Below are 20,658 nucleotides of genomic sequence, written 5' to 3' on the forward strand. Positions count from 1 at the left end.
TGCCTGAATAATTTCGTTCTTCAGCCGAGCGGCAAGTAGAGCTGCTTGCAATTCCAGTTTTGGGACAGTCATTACCTTCATTGGCGCCACGCGCGCTTTCCCCAAAACAAACGCAAGCTCTGTTTTTATCTTGCCCGTAGGAGTTGTTACTAGGGCTCGAAGAAATGCAACGGCACTAAAAATATCCTGAGAACTGTCACCGAACATATGCAACTCTATATTATCAAAGGGTCCACTAAAGTAACTTCGAGGAATTTTGATGTTTTCAAGCTTTGGTAAGTCCGCACTCCAGACCAAAAATTTTTGAACCATGTCCTGTGGGAGCTCGTCATCCCATTGCTGTCCTGTGACACGCCAGATGTCTTTTAAGAGCAATCGCGCACCGACGGTAAACGGTGCGACAAGACCAATGGGGTCAAAGACTTTCGAGACAAGACTTAGGACCAAGCGTTGCGTGAGGGACTTGGTGATAGCGCAGCTTGTACCCCTACTCACAACCAAAATGTCATTAGTGTGATCCCACTTTAACCCTAGCACATGCGATGAATCCTCCTGACATGAAACAATAACCTTGGGCTCAGTAGATTGAGGCGAACCATCAATTCGATCAGCCAGATTTTGCACATTGCTTACAAACTTTGTAAGCTTGAACCCACCGAGATGGAGAAGATGTACCAATTCCTTCGATCTATTGATGGCTTTTTCAGGAGACTCCACTGAGTCAAGGTAATCGTCCATGTAGAAGTTTTCAAGGACGGCTTTTGCAGCTTCGGGGTAAAACTTGGCATTGTCTCTCGCAGTGCGTTGTAATGCATAGTTGGCGCATGTGGGCGAGTCTTTAGCCCCGAATATATGGCGCGTATATTGATACACTACAACGTTAGTTGTGGTGTCCTCCCGCCACAGAAAGCGAAGTGATGTTTGATCTTATGGTAATACACCAACCTGTAGAAACATTCCCTCGATGTTGGCAGAGACGGCATATGGATGTTGTCGGAAGCGAAGAAGTACGTAAATAAGGTTTTGGAGCAGATCAGGGCCAGTGAGCAAAGATTTATTCAGTGAGGCGCCATGAAATTTTGCTGCTCCATTGAGCACCCTACGCACCTTACCCGGTTTGTTCGGGTTTAAAACCGGATGGTGGGGTAGGTACCACTCTTTATCGGACCGCTTCTCAACCTTGTGAGCGTCCGGAACCTCAATTACATACCCCTTGTTTAGGTCTTCCTTGATGGTACTAATATACTTCTCTCTAAGGTCTTCATCCTTAGCCAATCGTTTTTCGAGAGATTTTAGTTGCACAAGGGATGAGAAGTAATTATTTGGGAGCTTGGTGTTATCTGCTGCCCACAGCATTCCGACATCGTATCTCAGGCCATTGTGTATGGTGGTACTCTCAAGGATTTCGTGAGCCCTTGCATCTGCTGCAGATCTTGAATCGACCTGCTTGTTTGCCCCGAATGATTCAATGTCGTACCATGACTTTACTTGACTTGCTAACTCATTGTCTTGTTCGATATTCACTTTAAAGCACGTTGAGGTTAAACACGAACTTGATGGTAACGGACCGCTTAAGACCCAACCTTTGGGCAAGCGTACGGCAACGGGTGAACGCTTCTCATCGGCAGAGAAGTATTCTAACGGGCGGATGGCATGATAGACATCTTGTCCGAGTATCATCTCAATGTCTTTATAGGAATATGTTACGGGATCAAGGACTGCTAAGTGTGGGTAAGTCTCTTGCAGGGCCTGTACTTTAATTATATCTGAGCCGACGTTCAGACTCTCTTTAACGAAAGGGTTGACGGTGAATGGTTCGAAATCTTGTTGTTCTCTTGGTTTCACAGTAACTTCAACAACCCTAGTATCAACTACTTCTTCGGTATTAATACCCTTGACAGTTAGCTTTAGTGCTTTACCGTGCAAACCGAGTCTATCTGCGAGACTACCGGCCACCCAAGAGTTACTGCAGGCGGTATCACACAAAACTAAAGCCTTGGTATCTAAACCGGACGAATTGACCAACTGCAATTCAGTCACCTGAAGGAGCCCCTTAACATCAGTAACAGATGACATTGTTGTGGTCTTATTAGGCTGGAGTTGACTAGAAGTTGCTTTACTTTGACCTGTGTTGCCAGAAGGTTGAATGGTATTGGAATTTGTCGACTGTTTAGTTGGAAAAACCCTATCTGCTCCATGCAATAGTGTGTTATGCGAACTATTGCACCCTTCTGCTCGGCACTTTCTTGGTTGAGGGCACTGGCGGAATGTGTGCTTGTCCCGTAAGCACGAAAAGCAAAGTTTGTTATCCGCCACCAACTTAGCTCTCTGGGTTGGAGTCTTTTCCTTGAAAACTCGACACTCCCATATCCGGTGGTTACCTTTGCATACAATGCATCGAAAGTAAGTATTTGTGGAAGAAGATGGCATTTGCTTCTTTGTTTACCTTTGTTGCGAATTTGATGCAAACACTTTTGAGGCTGTTTTGGTCTTGGTTACTGAAGTGATGTTCTCTTCAGGTTTGGCCTTGGTTGCGCTTTGTTTCATAAGATCATGGGCCTCAGCCTTTTCTTTAAGCCAATCGTTAAAGTCATGGAGGGTAGGCTTAACCCAGTGCTTCTTAACCGTAAAGAGTGACCATGACTCTTTCATGTTTGGTGGTAACTTCTGTACCGCTTGGTTAAGTAGGGAAGCGCTCTTCAAATCAGCATCATATGATAACGACTTGAAAACCCCAACGAGACTGGATATTGCAGCGGAATAGTTTATAATGTTATCACTATTGTGCATTTTAAGAGGTGGAAAGTTGCTTAGTTTATCCAAGTGTGCACTTACGACTGCCTGTGGCTGGCCAAATTTACGTTCTAAAGTCCTTAGTGCATCCTTGTACATTAAACCACAGTAAGCAAACTCGGTGATTGCAATCTTTGCTTTACCGGTGACGAGGGTTTTGAGGTATGTCAATTTAACGTCATCAGATAGCGATTGCGAGTCAATCGCGCTGTTGAATTGACCATACCACTCGTGCCATTGTAAAGGATCGCCATTATACTGAGCAAGTTTCCATTCTGGCAAGGGTCGTTTCTCTTGCTTGTTATTGCATCAGCTAATTCCCTAATCAATGACGCATTGTCCGGTATCGGAGGGGCAGTTGCAGACACCTGCGGACCGCTCCAACTCAACGGAGTGGGCCCAACATAGGGGTATGTTGGCTGAAAAACCGGAGTGGCTAGACCAGGTACAACATTAGTAGTCGCGATCAGGTTTTCCTGCTGCGCGCCTAACGGTGATTGCATATCAATCAAAGGGGGCGAATTGTGATAAATTCGTGGTGGAACATAAGTGCTTGATGGTGCGATATGGGCGTGTACATTTGGAGGCAGACTATTCACGGTGGTTGTGTTTTGATTGACTATTGACGGTCTGTGCTGTGGAAACCGCCAATGACTCATATTTGGCACAAAGTTCTGGCCAAGAGGGATATTGGGCATAGTTAGGAAAGGAGGAGCAACAGAACGTATTACTTTGTTTACTCGGTTATTATTATTTTGAAAAGTGTTGTAGACGGGAGGTTGATTGATCTTTTGGGTCTGTAGAATGGGAGCAGTGACGTTAGGTGCAAATACTGGGTTCGGAATCAGAAGGACGTTAGGCTGAGCGGGTTCGGAGTTGTGCTGTTGAATGTTTGGACTTGGTGGGAAGCTTGGGTGCAAGGGAACGTTTATTACGGGAACTGGATGATTTGTTGTCGGGAAAGGAGGAAGAGTGGCGTTTGGTGCTCGGGGGACACAATTAATTTGTTGTCGGGAGCATATTTGCTGGGCCAAATTATTCTTCGGCAGACTTGATGTTTCAGGTCTCCTGGATTGTGCGTGTGGAAAAAACTCGGATGCATTATTTTGATATTCTGGTGGTGCGAACGTCTGTGGAATGTGCTGTTGAATGGGTGGTGAAGAAGCCCCTGGGGCGTGTACAGAAGGCGGCTGACTATCCGCGGTTCCTTGGTTAGTTATGCTTGGGAGCGCCGTGCCTTGCTGGCCTGTTTGATTCATTTGCGACCTTAGGTGCGCCTGGTACAACCCCTGTGTGTTAGCAGCAGCCAAAAAATTTTCAGGTGGAGTATAACAGGGGTCGAGTTGCTGCAAGGTCTCAATGCTTAAAAAGTAATTGCCTCGACAATTTTTTGGAACGGAATGCCTTGAAATGTCAGTGTTGTGATCTTCCACTGCTTCGCCGTTATTGTGGCTAGGGCATTCTGGAGGGTCTTTCTTAACCTCTGGTTCACTAGTTTTCTCGTTGTTAAAACTTAAGACAAGTGAGGTGTTGATCCAATCTTGGACAGCCTTTTCACTTCTCATTGAGCTCTTAGCACTTGCGGTGGTTTCAGATTGGCTACCTTTAGAAACGGCGTCCAGCAATTCAAATTCTTGCAGAGTTGCCTCTGCCAACCGTTTCCTGTTGTTTTCCTCCAGTTCATCTATTTCCATTTGCTTTTTCTGTTTAGCAAGGCGAATGGCTGCCTCATTCTGTTTTTCAATTTCTTCGCGCTTCATTTTAGCGATTACGTAATCATGTTTACGCTGACTAGATGTTTTTGACGAGGTCATCAATGAGGGAAGTCTAGAACGAATGGAAGCCCTCGGTTCCTGAAACTCACTCACTTTATCATCAGCAGAGTTGATGTAGTTTCGTGCTGAAGTGAGGATCTTGTCGTTCTTGGTTGTCATTGCCTCTAAGTAAGACTCTAGTGAAGGAACAAGTGCACTTGGATCCTCCGTTTTTCCAGCAAATGCAATCAGGTCCTCATTTTTGTCTACAACGGTCATAAATGCTTCGTTGCACTTTGTTACTAGACGTTCAACTTTCACTCGCCTACTTTGACTATTTATACAATGAAGGATATCTTCATGTATAGCATGCAATTCAGCCTCACGCTTTGACCTGGCAGCGTACAACTTTTTGACTTTTTGATCAAGACTATTAGACATCATGATGTTATTATTTCCAAAGACCAGCAATCCTACCACTGCGCACGGTTAATTATTATATGCACACTCCAAATAAATCGAACCCACGCAAAACAAACCCAACGAAAAAGACACCAAACACAGCACACTGTAGACAGTCTGTAAAACAAACCGCCCAAAGAGCAAAGAAGGTCGTCGAGCACACTGTGCCCGACAAAACAGAAGTTGAGCGCTGAACGCTATGCGCTCAACGCGGAGGGAGGCAAAGGAAGTCGAGCGAGCAACGCGCGACGAAACGGAGACGTTACGGACGGGAAGTCGAGCGAGCAGTGCGCGACGGAACGCAAACGGGATGTGCGGGAAAGCGGGTGGAAAACGCGCTACGCAACGAAACGGGACGGTGGGAGAGAACGGGCAGGAAATGAGGTTGGATAGAACTATGTTAGCAGACCACAGCAAAAACTCAAGCAAACAACCTAGCCGTAACTCCAGAACAAACTTAAGTCACACCCCAGGAAGAAGGAGAGAAACTACTGCAAGACAATCTAACACAGTTCATAATGGGTTTATAACGACAAATTTAACGACAAACTAATTTACGGCAATGCAGTAGTACACTAAAAGGATGTAAAGGTCAAGGAATTTACTAGCCGTAACTCCAGAATAAACTTAAGTCACATCCTAGCAAAACCCAAACCAAAACAAACAATCAGCATACTAACGGTATTAAACAAACTACAGCAAAATTGAATGAACTACAATAGTGTATTTGCAGACTAAGACAGTTGGAAAAGTCAAGAAACAATCCAGCCGTAACTCGAGAATGAACTTAAGTCACACCTTAGAAGGTAACAAGACCAAACCAACTAGCAATCATACAGGTACACACAAACATAGAGCAGCAAAATCAAAATACTACAACAGGAGGGCTAGTAAATTAGTAAAGTTGAAAAGTCAAAGAACAATCCAGCCGTAACTCGAGAATAAACTTAAGTCACACCCTAGAAAGCTATAAGACCTAAACAACAAACCAGCATACTAGCATACTCAACATACTACAGCAAAAACAACAACATACTTCATCACAGATGACATACTACACTGAAATCTGGAAAAGAAGCGAAGAAAATGAAAGGCGAAGTTTTGGGAGAGCGAAGTTATTGAAAAAAAACGGAACACGGAGAATTGAAATGTTAAAGGACGAAAAGGATGCGGACGAAACGGTACATAAAGGAGCGACGAGAAAAAAATTATAGGGATTCGATTTTCTCTCAATTTTCTCTATATCAGAGATTATTTTTGGATATACTAACCGACTATATCATTTTTCTCGAATTTTTGGTGAATCGACCAAAAATTTTCAAAATCGATGTTTTTTTGTCTCAATTTTTTTTTGTGGGGGGATTAATGGTGACTTTTTACCAACAATATTATTCAAACAATTGTTTGGTATCACTGTTCATGCTAAGTCAAAAAAAAAATCTTTGGTTGGGGTTCTTGCCGTCTAAATTGTTCTTAAAACACTTTACTTCAAAAAAAATTGGTAACAATTTGTTTTTGTCTCACAGTTTGTGTTGGAGTATTTTGTGAAATCATAAATCTGGGCGTCTGCGATTCCTCTTGAAATTCACGATGTAATGTGCCCAGGTCCAGATTGATCTCTATCATCATGTAGTTTTCCGTGTAAGTGCGTCAATAATTCAACAAAGCTCGTGTTTGTCTACCTCGCAGTGCAGCATTTTGTAGCAAATTTCCAAAAAATACAATACTGACTAGATAAGGAATGGACGAAATGATATAACAAAAACGTTTAGTGCAAAACACAGTTCGTGAAATTTCGTGTCTATAATATGTGGGATAATCGCTGAGATCGTGTCCACGGAATGTCAAAACGGAACTCTTTATAAGGAAAAGATAAAAGATATAAGCTCATAAATTTGTTTTAGTGGAATGCGAAGTTAAATACTGTTGTACCATTTGATGTTGGCCTTTTAATGGTAAACTAATTAGTTCAATCTTCGAGGTTAGTTCAATCTTCGTTAATTAGTTCAACGAGGTTTGAGGAGGTGATCGATGTCAATTCGTTTCTTGACGTCAATTTGTTTCCGGGGGTTTATTTGGACAATAGATACCAGCAGATCAATATTGCACTATTTTATAAGTTTATCATAACAATTAGGCTAAAATTTCCGCTTAGGGTGCGGCACCATGTAAAAGGTGCAAAACAACACTCTTTCGAACGTCAGTCAGTTCAATTTATTCATATTTATGTCAACAACGTGTAAGCATTAAGACGTACAAAGCAACAAGTGATACTTAGACGGCAAGGTTTTTTCGATGCTCTTTTACTGGTTTTTTGTCTGATGTTATTGACGTCAAATCAGTTCGTATTCAATCGGCAATTGTCTAGAAAACCTAAAAATATTGAGTCGAAAACCAGCTTAATCGATACATATCATGGTTATATTTACTTAAAATTAGGTTAATTGAACTTTTTCGGAACTTTCTACGTATATTAGAACGTTTTATACGCATTTAAATCTTATTTGGAACGATTTCTATACGCTTTTAAAATACTCGAATCTGATTGGTTAATAATTCGTTCATTTACTGCGTAACAGTTAATGCCAAAATTGGAGTAAGGTGGAAATTAAGCTGCATTTGATTGAGCGTCAGCTGTAAATGTGTCGCAAGTTAGTGTTTTCCATTCTGGTTGCTTTGATCGAAATACTTGTTACGCCATCTGTTAACTCCAAATGAGAACCTGCAGTTTATGTAGTCTTCCTTTCTTCCAACTTTCGCGTTTGTTAATTTATTTCAAAACTAACCTGGTTTTAATCATAATTAAACTGTATAGCAGTACTTGTGTCAATTGTCAGTAGGTCGCTAACATCTTTTCAGTGATATCTAACATTAGTTGAAGACGAAATGTTCTATTTATTTTCAAGTTTAATTAATAAAAGTTACTCAGTAGATTATGTCCATTAACTTTCCTATTTTGATTTTCAGGTCGACGCTGTGCAACATTGGTTGACCAATGCATAGGGTGCAATGTCAACTTATCAGACGTAAAACTAGTGAAAGGGTGTTCAGTGCCTGACTGTGGCAACTGTTTCTGTCGTCCAATGTGGTGTGCAGTCTGTCTGAGCAAGTGGTTCTCAGCCAGACAAGATCAGAACAACCCCCAAGTGTGGCTCGAAGGTCACGCGCCCTGCCCTACGTGTAGAACCAAGTTCTGCATTGCTGACGTCAGTTTCATTGATGACCCTGTTTTGAACAGTGATGAATGAAATTGCGTCATTTCAGTTACAAAATTTGAACAATTTTGGGATGTGCAAAGTTGATAATGTGATAGATCTGTTTATGTTTACATATTGTATATATAGATGGTACGGATTAATTTAAATGTTCTTAGATTTTATGAAAGTTTTTCAAGTTTAACAATACTGGTGCAAAGTTCATGCGGCGAAAATAGTGGTAAATTTCAGGAAAAACTGGACATCCAAGTTTTTTTGCCCAAACAATTGTCGTCGTCTGCTTTCTCAAAAAGAAGATTGTCGTCGCCGCTAAGATAGTTTTTGAATTAATCTGCATTCTTGACAGAAGATTATAATGAACTACTCTGATATTAACTACTCTGAGCCTACGACGGGACTTTTGACTAATCTGCGTCATTTGCTGAATATTTGTACCTTGCTATTGGTCTTTGGTTTCACTTTAACATATGAAAGCCTCATTTAGCTTCCGAGAAGTACGCAATGCTTATGAAAAGTGTAAAAAAATAGGTTAATTATGATTTGCATTGACTGTGTAGTAATTTCAGTTGGAAATGAGTAGAAAACGCAAACAGATATACGATCCGAAACCTTACTTGACAATAACCGAAGATGCCACTGGCTACCTGTTCACGACCCGCAACGAATCGCCCACGAAGGCTGCGCGAGAAGCGATCCGATTGCTAAACCAAAGCATTGATGCCAAATCGACATCTTGTGATGTTTCGACTGAATCCGATGAAAAAAATGGAACTGAAAATTGTTCAGGAAACGATTGTGATAATCCAGATGAGAATGGTTGCAATCAAGATGAAGATGATGATATTGAGAAAATGATTGCAAAGGAGAAGTCCGAATTCGACGAGGAAAAACAGCGCCATTCTAAGCGGGCGCGACACATCAAAACGATCAAAAATCACGCCTTTATTCACTGCTTGGTCGAAGAACTGCAACCTGCATTTTCATTGCGCTTGTTTTTGAACGATTTTTCGGAGAAAGATGTCAAGTTTTTGGGAAGATGCTACCCAGTTTTTGCAACGTGTAGAGTGAGCGAAGTTGACAAAGGATTGTCGATGTTTGAGCAAAGGTTGAAAATATTTTTCAAAGACGATATCGAGAAAATTTGTAATCTCAATTTCAAATGGATGCTTGAGCACGAAGTCAAAAACTCAGATTTCTGTAAGTTCGACTCGTTGAAAGTACCAGTGAAGCAGCTTTTGTGGAAACTGTTTCCGGAGAGTGAATCTGTTTTCGACCGTCCAGATCACATTATCAAACTGGTAATTTTGAAACAGTACTGCTATTTCTGCTTTCTGTTCGATTTTTCAAAACATAATAAATATGTGTTTGCCACCGTGGGTAAATGATATATACATCTAAAATAAATTTTTTGTTGACAATTCTTTTTATCTATAGGCCATGTAATTTTACTGATCGAATTTTTAATCGACGTGCAATTCAGATCTTATCATTAACAGTGATGCCCAAAAGTTTAAGTTCTAAGATAGTAATGGTTCCGACCCAATGTTTAGGGGAGTGGTAGATGAACTAAATTCTGAAATGTTTTTTTAACAGTCAATTTTTTCCGATCGATTTATTTATCGTTTGGTGTTGTAAGTGATATCATTTGATAAAGCCCTGCACGCGTTCAGTATAGAATTAAAGCGTTCTTTTTTAAATTGTCTATTTCGAGGTTTAAAATTTTGAGAACATTTCACATTAAACTGACTCTGTTAACATTTATGGGCACTTTCGGTCAATTTTTATTCAATTATGCTACAAATCTGAGCATTTCTGTGTTTAAGAAGCATTTCCGTCATGAAGTCCTAACCTGGTTGTAATTTAAGAACCATTGTGGCTTTAAGAATTAAGTAGATTTGGATATGAGTATAGATTTTTAGGTTTTTAAAGCTACATTTTCACGCTCGCTCATCTGACTTGTTTTGGCTTTTGATTTGGTCTGTGGGCAACTAATGGGTTTTGACTGTGACTCTACGTTTCATCAATTTTTTTTTGAATTTTGACCGCTTTTGGTCATTTTCTTACTTGATGTCAATAATGACAGGCGTCGAAATGAAGATCTAACGAGGTCTAAGTGAACCTAAATGTTATTTCAAGTCAATAGTTTCTGGTATTGATTACCTTGAAATTTCGTAAACTTAGTATTTTTATTTTCGACTATAAACTGCTTTTTTCTGTAGTTTTATCCCAGCATTGGAGGCTGAGTATCGAGAAGCTTTTCTGATTTCTATAGTGCCATAAATATGAGGTCATAGCTAATAGGTTTCCTGATTGTGACTCTAATTGTCAGAAAAACGTTAAGTGGATATTGAGTGCTGACCGTTTTGTTAATTGTTTTGGTCGTATTGCCTTTTCATCACATGAAGTAAAGAGGACACAAGCAAATACATATAAATTTAGTTTGCAATCAAAATCTAATAGTGGAACTTAAATTGTCGCTATTTGATTCTTTTTTTTGAGTTTTGACTATATTTGATTTTTCCTTACTTTCATATCACTTAGGATTATTAAACAAAAATTGGATGTTTTTTCTATGGAGGAACAACTCCAGCTTATGACTTCAAAGTGTGTTTTCAAAGGTAATGCTCTTTAATCTTTGTTTAAAAAACAAAATTTATGAAAAGCTTGCAAATTTTTGTCGAATTAATCTCATTTCTTTCGACAATCTATTGTGAGGTAATTTTTGTCTGAAATAACCTCATTAACAAAACGTCCTAGAAAACTATTTTTTTAGAAAACCAAAGTAATAAAAAAGACCTACGCTTTCTTAATAACACGCCCTAATGAAATTAAAAGTCCTCAAGAAACCAATGGGCCTGGTTGAAAATTTTGAAAGCAAAAAAATTAAAATTATCTGAACATTTAGCTATCATTGAGGGTGTTGATTAAGTTCATTAACTTCTTGAAATGAAGATGTTGAAGCCCGTCATTAATCAGAATTCTTTCTACATGAAGAACAACAATTGATTACACAAACCGAAGTTTAAAAAAAGCGAGAGAACATTGTCAATGTGATTTCTAAAAAAAATGGTTAATCAGTAGCAAATTTGGGATATAACAAATTTTTTTTGAAACACCAATGGGATTCCGTTGCATTGTGATAATATGAATCTAAAGATCAAATATGAACTAATATACAAAATTCGCTAATTTTTAAGACAACTCGACAACTAGTCTCAGACGCATTAAATCCAATAGCTTTGAACAGAAAGTTTTAAACACGTTAACCCATACCTCGAATAATAGCCAAAAAAACATTGTTGAATAACGACAACAAATCTTACGACTACAAAAACGCCAACAAATAGAGTCGCAAACCAGGAAATCAATAGAAAAAATCAAGAAATTGACTGTCGGAGATGTGAATACATTTTTTTCTGCTCAATTCTTAATAAGTCTGCCTAAGAAAAAAAATACTTAAGTCTCAATAGCCAATAGATATGCATTCGAAGCATTGAATAGGATTATTTAACCCTCTTTCTTTTGAGACAAAATTTTCTTTTAAATAACCATATTAAGCCATACGACTATAAATACGCAATAAAAGCAGCTAAAACAAAAAACTTAGTAAAAATTACGAAAACAGTGCGAAGCCATTAAAACAATGAGTGATGATTCTCTGAAAACAAAATATTCTATGGCCCTCTTTTGATCTTAATTGATGTTTATCAATAATGGAACCTGGATTTGAAAATTGACTTCTTGTCTCTTAAAGGACGTGAGAAAATCCAAAATAATTGTTAATAGAATTCTAAAAAAACAGCGCTCCAATAGAACTCGAATTTTTAAAGTTTAAACTTCAATCAAGGCTAGTCTTTAGGGACACAAAATTGATCAATGATTTAATATGAAAAATAATTTTGAATCCAGTTTTTGATACAAAAAATTTAAAAAAGGTGAGCAGCAGCGACACTGAAGGTGAACAAAATCACACCCAAATATGAAATGTTCACAAAAGTTATAATCCTCGATAACTCCTCGAATAGAAAGTTTAGAAAAATCTTTTTATTCGTAAATGCTGCGGTCGAATGTTTTTCTGATGATACCATTAACGATTCTCTATAATGAAAATATCGATCGGCCGAAATTGGTTGATAAAAAAAACTTATTTGAGTATATAGTTCCTCCTCCCATTAAGTGGAGTCGGAAGCAAAAAATTTTAAGTTGGTGTTTGGTGTTCGTATTGCAGTTCTTATTATCAAGTAGTTACAAATATTGTTCTCTATGTTGACCTGGTTTCACAGAAAAGGTACTATATCGTCTTTCTTATATTGTTTTCTTCGAAAGTTGAGAACATCGATCAAATCAGAATTTCCTAAAAAACTACGGCTATTTTTGCTCAGATTTCTCAAGTATTTTATCTCAACGAAACTCAATTCCTCATGCGGGTATCCTAACAGGCTAAACAGAATGGAGCACATACGCAGCAAACAAGATAGTTTTTTGTTGCGAAGGGTGAAGGAAAAATGGTCGAAAATTTGGAGCAAAATTAATGTCACCTCTAAAATTTTTATGGGATAACAAACTATGCCAAGATTTTTCTTACACACGATGCAAAGAATCACAACTTGAAGGTTGTCTTTGAAATGTTTTGAAATGGTTTTTTCAAAACTGATACCATATGAGATCGTTTAAAAAAATCGACAAAAATTGATACTGAAAACTCTGAAACTCTCATCCTTAAGAAACTGTTATTTTTATTTAATCTTTCTCCTGTTGAGCAAACGCACAACCTTGGTTGAAGTGCAATTAATTTTAGGCTCCATGAGATTGAAATGCTTTTTTTGCAAACCAAAAATTAGTTTTCCTCGAGAAATTCGTTATGCTGAAAATGCGACGAATTTTTGCTAAAAATGTGATAAAATTATTAATTTAATTCACAGTGGTTTTTCGTTCAAGGATAAAAGAGGGTTCTTGAATTGATCAAATCAACACTTTTGGCTAAAATTTTGGCTAATTTTTTTGAAAAAACAGCTTCTTTTCTTTCTCTCATAAAAAATGGAATCATATACGCTCTTTTCGCCCCCCTTTCTCCAGTTGGACTGGTAGTGCAGACATATAAACTGCTGACATAATCTCCGTTTGTTTGGGCTAGGTGGTTATTACCTCCGGTTCCGAAGCGGTCATTATTAAATTTTGGTTGGAAATTTCAGCTAATTTTATTCCATATTTATAAATCATTTATTTTTCATAAATTTTTTGTTTGCCAACGAAATATTACGCAAATAATTGGAGAAATTGCGTTGTTTTTAATAGCTAAGCAGCGATATCAAAGCCAATTTTGGTCTCATCTTTGATTTTTGCAATGATATGGATTCGGATTGTTTTTTAGGTTTGTCTTTTTTAACCATTCAGAGAATTTTTTCATACAGAACTACAGATAACTCTGTTTTCAATTAAAAGTGTTATCAATAAAAGGCCTCAATAATGTTGAAATGAGGTCAAAGGAAGAAATGTTTTCTTTTCTTAGTAAAGCCCATGTTGTTTTTGATCCGACAAAGTGTTTTCTTAAATTTTATTGAATTCTTGCCAGCGTTTGACGTTCTTTTTGTAGTCTAATAAATGAGTCGAGTTAAACAATTGTGTAATTTGGTATCTAGGGTGCTATTGGATAAATTAATGGTTATTGATAGAAACTAATAGGGTGCTATTCAAATTCTAATGCTTTCATCTGATAAATATTGGTTTTTTTGGTAATATAGCGAAAAAAAATTCATTTAATTGAAATTGACCTTTTCGTCAAATTGGTTATTCCAGTTACATTTCGACTTTTTCGTCCACCGGTTTTGATCAAATTGTGGAATTTTACAAATCCAAGAACTGATTGGATTGTCATGGACCGCTGTGCATTTTTAGAACATTTTAGTTTTTATTTTAACATCTGAACAAAATGATCTAAATCCAACCTAAAAAATTCACAGGCCAACATTATGTGCAAGTGGTGGCCAATGAGCATGCATGGTAATTTCAGGGAAAAACTAATGGCTTTTTTTGCTTCAACATGTGTGCCTGAAAATGTCAGTTAAATCTTGTTCTGCCTGTATTCGTTGTTTTTTGTAGTCTTTTAACTTAGTCTCACGAATCCGTCCAATTAACTTCCTATTCAATCAAAAAAATTATTCTGTTTATCGGTCTTAGTTCGAAGTTCATGGTTGTTATTACTTTCATGGTTTTGAAATTTTTGTTTTCAAAGAACTTCAATTTGTTTTGCCATTTTTATCTTTCTAATTCTGCATCCGATTAGCGTAGTCTCTGCAACGAGAGAGGTCGCATTTTAATGCGAGTCAGTAAGAAGGTCTCATCATTGCTGTTTTCTCGTTTAAATAACACTTCTCTAAAGTTTAATTTGCGAGTTTTCATTTTTATGTTAATTCTAATTAGTGAGGTTCTCCGATTGTCACATTGATGGCATATTAATTACAACTGACATATCAGATTAAAGATGTAAAAACTTCAGAATTGAATTTTTAAATACTTTTAGTGAATAGAAAATGATATTTTAGAACTTGACATTGTTTCCTCGCAAAATTTAATAGACTCTTTCTTTTTGCCTCTATTTGTTTTTTTTGTTGTTGTCCTTTGACAGTCTGTATGATGGTAGGCCTCATTGACTTCGTGTGAAAGTATAATAGAAGTTCTTCGCTAATTTCAGTTGATAGCTAATGGTTTTCATGAAGTTTTTGTGAAGTCATTATACTAATTGTTTTCAAAAAAATTTAACGTATTTTTAATTTTGCCCTTTTTTTACTTTATCTACTTGTTATTTGTTCTCAGTGGAAACAAGTCCCATATCTTTACTGGTGGAATGCAATTCAGTTGGTAAAGTTTTGTTTTCAGCTGATGCTTTTTTGATTTTTCTATTTTGTTTTTTTTTTCAAAATCAGATAGACATTCAGTTTTGGTCGTAAAAAAATGCCTGTTGTTTTTATCTGATTTCGTTGTTTGTCTTGCCTCTTACTCTCTTTTAAGACAGGTATCATTGACCCTGTAATAATTTCTTACTTGATTTGTGCAGTGGTTTGAGCTTAAAGAGGTTTTGTATATGGATACACCAATTATTTTTGAACAATAATTGAATTTTTGAAAGATTTCTACCTCTTCTTCATTTGGTAGACAATTAAGTCAAAAACGAGGTTGAGCGGGGTTGGAACATAATGCGCTAACGCAAATTACCGAGCCTCTTCGTTCATTTTACCTAAGTTTCCGCAAATAGTTTTTTTAATACATGTCCAGGTAGCCTTATATAAAAAGTGGTATATTGGAACTACGAAGGGTGAAAAACGAACTATCATACTTATGGATAACTATGATATATCTTTGCCCTTTTTGGTGAATTTCACAAATTAGCGGAAAATTAATTGAAGGTAGGGGTGCTGCTTCATTATAAAAAGCTTACCAAAGATAACGCATGGAGTAGGAATGTATAAATAAGAAGAAAAGGAGTATAGATAAGAGTGTAAGTGAGCAGAAAAAACCAAATAAGTTGAACTTGAACACATTTTTTTCAGTTTTGAGGACAATTATATTAACTTCGTAAAATTTAAGCAAGGGCGCGTCTCAGTTTATATAAAAGCGTGACAATAGGACGAATTCAGAATAAAGTGCTGATATGACTAATTCTTGCTCAACAAATAGCAAAATCTTAGCGAGAGATTGCTTCATTGATTCACATTGAATTATATAGGATAAAGGATGTGAAGTTAATTTTAGCGCCACCATTGAAGATAGAAGTATTTTAATGGTTTCAGAAATCCGTGAAAAATTTTAGTTCTTAACTTCAAGTCACATGGCACCAAAATTTGTAAAGTTATTGAATTCAAATCCTGAAACAAGAGGAGAATGAACAAATGTTATATTAAAAATGTTTATCCAACGATGCGGTTTTTTCTGCTCAAATTTGAATCATATTGAAATATTCTTGAAAATTTTCAAAATGTCAGAGGTCCGCGGTACTATGTGGCAACCATCCGAAATACATTGGTGGTACTAGAGAGCATATATATTCTGATTGTTCTTTGTGGTAGCCTAGACACAATGGAGGTCAGTAGGGGAAGTATTTGGAGTCTTAATCACTGTCGGAACGAATTCCGTTCTCGTATATCCTTCGCTTCTCGAGAGCCAATTGTTCACGAAAGAGTTATTTACCGTTTGCATGGTGGTATATTCTAAGGAATGTGAAGAAATTTAATATTTGGCAGTCTGAGAGAAAAGGAAGGATGATAATGCTTTACGTGATCCGAGAATTTCATCCCTTCAGTAATATATCCAGGCAGCGCTAATTTTTTAATGGTTTACATACAATTCAGATCGAAGTAAACCAACCGTAAATTGCACCTGCTGTGAAGAACAGCTGAAAACAAACAAATCGCTCTCAAATGTTGGCATTAGATTAAACATTTGCTCCGTTTGAGAGGAAACATCAATTGCCAATCCCAAACCATTAGCAATCCCATTTGTTGATAGAAGGCTGTCTAACAATCACAACTTTTTGTATTGGTTTTTATAAAATTTAGATATCGAACAATTAGAGATCATTATCTAATTGGGTGCCAATTTAGCTAGTAGCTAACTTTTTCTGGTTAGGATTAAGTTATTAAAAATAAGAATCAAGTCAAATAATTCCTTACTCCGAAAATTTAAGTTTGGACCTTGACATATTTTAGACCTACAGATTTCGATTACTTTTATTCAACCCATATTAAAATCAGAATCTGATCGCAAATACGTTACTTGTCCACGTGTTCCCTGGTGTCTGGGTATACTCTATTAAGAAGTTGTGTACATGCCTTGTAATTGTTGAGGCTGTTTGTTCACGTTTTGTGCTTGATGGAATATAATGGAAGTATGGCCGCGTGCTGATCAAACCACTACAACAAAAGACGGAACAACGATGCAGACATCAGATGAGAAGCGTAAGTTATCAGGGGTCGGGGGAGGGGTGCCGAACGACTACAGCCACAGCCAGAACCAGATGATGACTATGATGATGATGGGAGCTCCTGGGTCGAATGACAACTCTTCACGGGTCACACCTGTTGTTGGGTTCGGGTCTCTTCATGAGAACAGTAAGCTCTGATTGAATTTTCTTTTAATCTTTGCCATAAGGTTGGAAAAGAATCGAAAGTTCTAAAAAACTAATACTTAAATGGAAATGAGCATCGCGTCTGTGTTTATGCGTGAATTTGCCCAAACTTTTGTTTGAAGGTTGACATTTGAACTTTTTGTGTAATAGGTTTGCTACGTTCGCTTTAACTTCAGCTTTCGTGCACGTTAACGTTATAGACTATGAATGAGTTCAATGACCAAATTTCTATTTCAAAACGTGGACACATAATTAATTACTCCCATCAAGCTGCAACACGCTATCGAACGTTTCAAAAGTGAAAGGGTGAAACTTTGGTATTCAAATGACCATATTGTTTCTCAATTGTATGCTTTTTTTCATTTTTAACTTTCGATTTCAGGGACATAGACAATAAGTGACGCAAATTCTAACTATTTCCAACTATAGAACAAAATTAACTCGATCAGGTTTGATTGTGATCGAAAATACGTTCGTTGCCTTTTAGTATGCTCCAATAATTTTGCATTTCTTCTTCAGCTTAAAAATGTTCATTCATCTTCAGTACAATTTTCTTCTGTGTATGAGAAACGCTTACTGTTTAAAAATAATATATGCATTTCATGCTAGCAGTGTTTGAAAAGGGATATATTTATGGAAAAAATTTTCTATATATGCTGCAGAGAGCAAAGTATATAGAGCAGTAGTAAATTGTAAAAAGAACAAAAATATTTGTGCAGTTTTGATTCGTACTTTTACTCGCCTTGTTGAATGCTTTGCGAAAGTAAACGTTATGAATGCGATGGCTTTTATTAATAGCTGCGAAGCGATAGCTAAGGCTATTATTGCTCTTCAATTTTAGAAGTTTGGGGGCAGAAGATCTCCCAGCTCATGTACAACATTCAGTAAAGATAAGGAAAGTTGCCTGCCTAATCAGCGAAATCAATATACTCGACATTTTAATACAAAGAATACCCACCCCATGCAGCATATCGACAGTACTTGATCACCGAAAGCGGATAAAAATTTGGAAAATTTGTATCCGCTTCCGTTGAGGGAAAACCATCGAATCATTGTCAAGTTAGTCGAAAAATTCGTTGACATTTTCAAAGAGGTAAGACAATAATAGCTCAAAATTTGACAAGAATTGCCCAGGCTAATGTTGAAGACCAAAAACAGCTCTGATCAGCCCATTAGTATAAGATTTAAAATAGCTTTTGTCTTTGATTACTTGTTTTCTTTTTGTTTTCATCTGTTGTTTTCATCTCATTGTGATTTTACGTCTCCTAAGAGAATGCATGGACAACTTGATTCTTTAATTGGGTGTAAAATTCGGCCGTCTGTTTATTGGATGCTTAATAAGTTTTACAGCCAGATTAGCGCTTTGATAATTGCAGCATTGCCTAGTATTATATTCAACTTGTGTGTAGTTTTTTAAAGATATAATAGTGTATTTGGTGAATAGTCATTTGCTGGGCAGTTCAGATAAAACTACTCGGATGCAAACTCACCTTTTTGTGTCGTCGATAGAGAAACTTTGCTGAATGTAACAGATCAATTTAATCTCTTGAACATATCAACACTCTTCGGTTGATGGGATTTGTCGGTGTGGACTAACAGCTCTACTCTCTTGTAGTGGCAAAAAAAATCTGCCAGAAGGCACCTATTACTGATTCAAAACCGGGTGTGTGAAAATTTAAAGTACAGCAAAGCTGACCAGACATATCATGTTGATACCATTGCCGATGAAGAAGACGCCACTATCCACTTGAAATGTCCACTGAAGTTTACTTGACATAAGTCCGCATGTAGTTAAGAAGGTTAAGAAAAATTTCAAGAATTTTACTTATGTAACCAAAGCTAAAAGGTTCGGTAAGGTGGGGAAGAGATAGATAACATTAAAATATCATATATTGTTCAAAAATAAATGGTGCATCCAATTAAAAATTCGCTCCAAAGTCAAACCACTGAATCATTTAATTAATTTGTAATTAGAGGACCGATGATACCTGCCATTAAGGAGACTAAGAGACAACAGAAACAATAAAATAAAGTAAAAACAACAACGATTAATTACGACGAAAACTCTTTGAAAGCTCTAAAAACTTTTTGAAAACATTTAATTTCAAAGGCATGAAAACCATTAGCTACCAAATGAAATCCTTCAATTGGTTCATCTATACCTGCATAGTAACTCGTTGACATCTGTTATTATTCAGAATATCAAACAACTACAAAAAGAACAAACACAAGCAAAATTCAAACATTTTCTAAGAGAACTATGTCGAAGCCTTTAAAATCATAAACTATTCACTAAAAAAGATTAAATAAATCAATTGCACCTTACTTTAGCGCCTTTAATGTGATACTACATATATATATATATATATATATATATATATATATATATATATATATATGTATATATATATATATATATATATATATATATATATATTTGTATATATATATATATATATATATATATATATATATATATATGTGATATTCTGGCAAGACAGCAAAAAGCCTCAAAAATTGGAAAATGTCCAAAACTTAAAAAAAAATGAACACTTGTATCAAAGCCTAAAAATTTATGCAAATGACAAAACAGCAGTAAAAGGAGCATTGTATTTCACTTGAAAGAAGTTGCCACCTCTCGGTCTGTTGAGAATATCCCAATTGTTGACAGAAACAAGATAAAAAGATATAAATTTTTTGAAGTCGATTTTTTGAAATCGCAAATGATATCAAAAAATTTTCATCTAAAAATACTCATTAGAATAAATTGCTACTGCATGAAAAACAAAATGGACACATCAATGCTGATACTCTGTCAAAAAACTATAAAATAACAACAAATAAAGGCAGAACGGCAGAACTCAAAATTTTCGTACCAATTTTACACAAACAGAGTTGAAGCCATGAAAAACTATGAGACTTTTTCTGTAATTACAATTTACGTTCCTTAGCTTTAATTTGCACGTTTTGGCTTTGGGTTTTTCACTAATGGAGTTGTGATTTGAAACTTTTCTATTCTTTAACTAACAAAATAAATGTGAAAAGACTTTTGAGAAATAACAGCGCCCTAGTACAATTCAAAGAATTCTTGATTGGTAAAATTCCCAAATTACACCAAAACTTGTCCTTTATGTTGCTCGTCCTTTATGACAAGTAATTTTTCCAAATGTAACCGAAATTCAATCAAAAACAAATGATGAATTTTGGTTAGTTTTCAAATTTCATTAGGTAAAAACCATGAACCATTAGGTATCAACTGAAGGCATTAAATTATCCCTTCAATAATTCCAAAGATACCAAATATGACATCTAA

General features: G+C 36.6%; 4 protein-coding genes across 5 annotated transcripts in view; 3 read left to right on the plus strand and 1 right to left on the minus strand.

Annotated features, from left to right (window-relative positions):
* Positions 1-8,393, plus strand: part of LOC142335149 (E3 ubiquitin-protein ligase TM129-like) — a 31,401-nt gene extending 23,008 nt beyond the window's left edge. Inside the window, exon 6 of the mRNA XM_075383513.1 lies at positions 7,977-8,393. Within this exon, the coding sequence (XP_075239628.1) occupies positions 7,977-8,257 (281 nt within the window). The 3' untranslated portion in view covers positions 8,258-8,393. The remainder of the gene's footprint in view (positions 1-7,976) is intronic.
* The window catches only part of LOC142357168 (uncharacterized), a 288,587-nt gene that overhangs the window by 162,054 nt on the left and 105,875 nt on the right, over positions 1-20,658 (minus strand). The gene's annotated exons all lie outside the window — the stretch shown is intronic.
* LOC142335150 (uncharacterized) lies at positions 8,729-9,640 on the plus strand. Its single transcript, XM_075383514.1, has one exon. It carries the CDS (start codon positions 8,797-8,799, stop codon positions 9,607-9,609), a length of 813 nt encoding a protein of 270 aa, XP_075239629.1. The 5' UTR covers positions 8,729-8,796; the 3' UTR covers positions 9,610-9,640.
* The window catches only part of LOC142335151 (uncharacterized), a 64,938-nt gene continuing 60,886 nt past the window's right edge, over positions 16,607-20,658 (plus strand). The window contains exon 1 of the mRNA XM_075383515.1: positions 16,607-17,328. Coding sequence (XP_075239630.1) covers positions 17,100-17,328 — 229 coding nt within the window. The 5' untranslated portion in view covers positions 16,607-17,099. The remainder of the gene's footprint in view (positions 17,329-20,658) is intronic.

This window comes from Convolutriloba macropyga, chromosome 2 (assembly GCF_964194025.1).
Source record: "Convolutriloba macropyga chromosome 2, txConMacr16.3, whole genome shotgun sequence".
Lineage (NCBI taxonomy): Eukaryota > Metazoa > Xenacoelomorpha > Acoela > Convolutidae > Convolutriloba > Convolutriloba macropyga.

What these genes read in the sequence shown, in the direction of transcription:
- LOC142335150 (XM_075383514.1), top strand. Translation starts at nt 8,797, where the DNA reads ATGAGTAGAAAACGCAAACAGATATACGATCCGAAACCTTACTTGACA.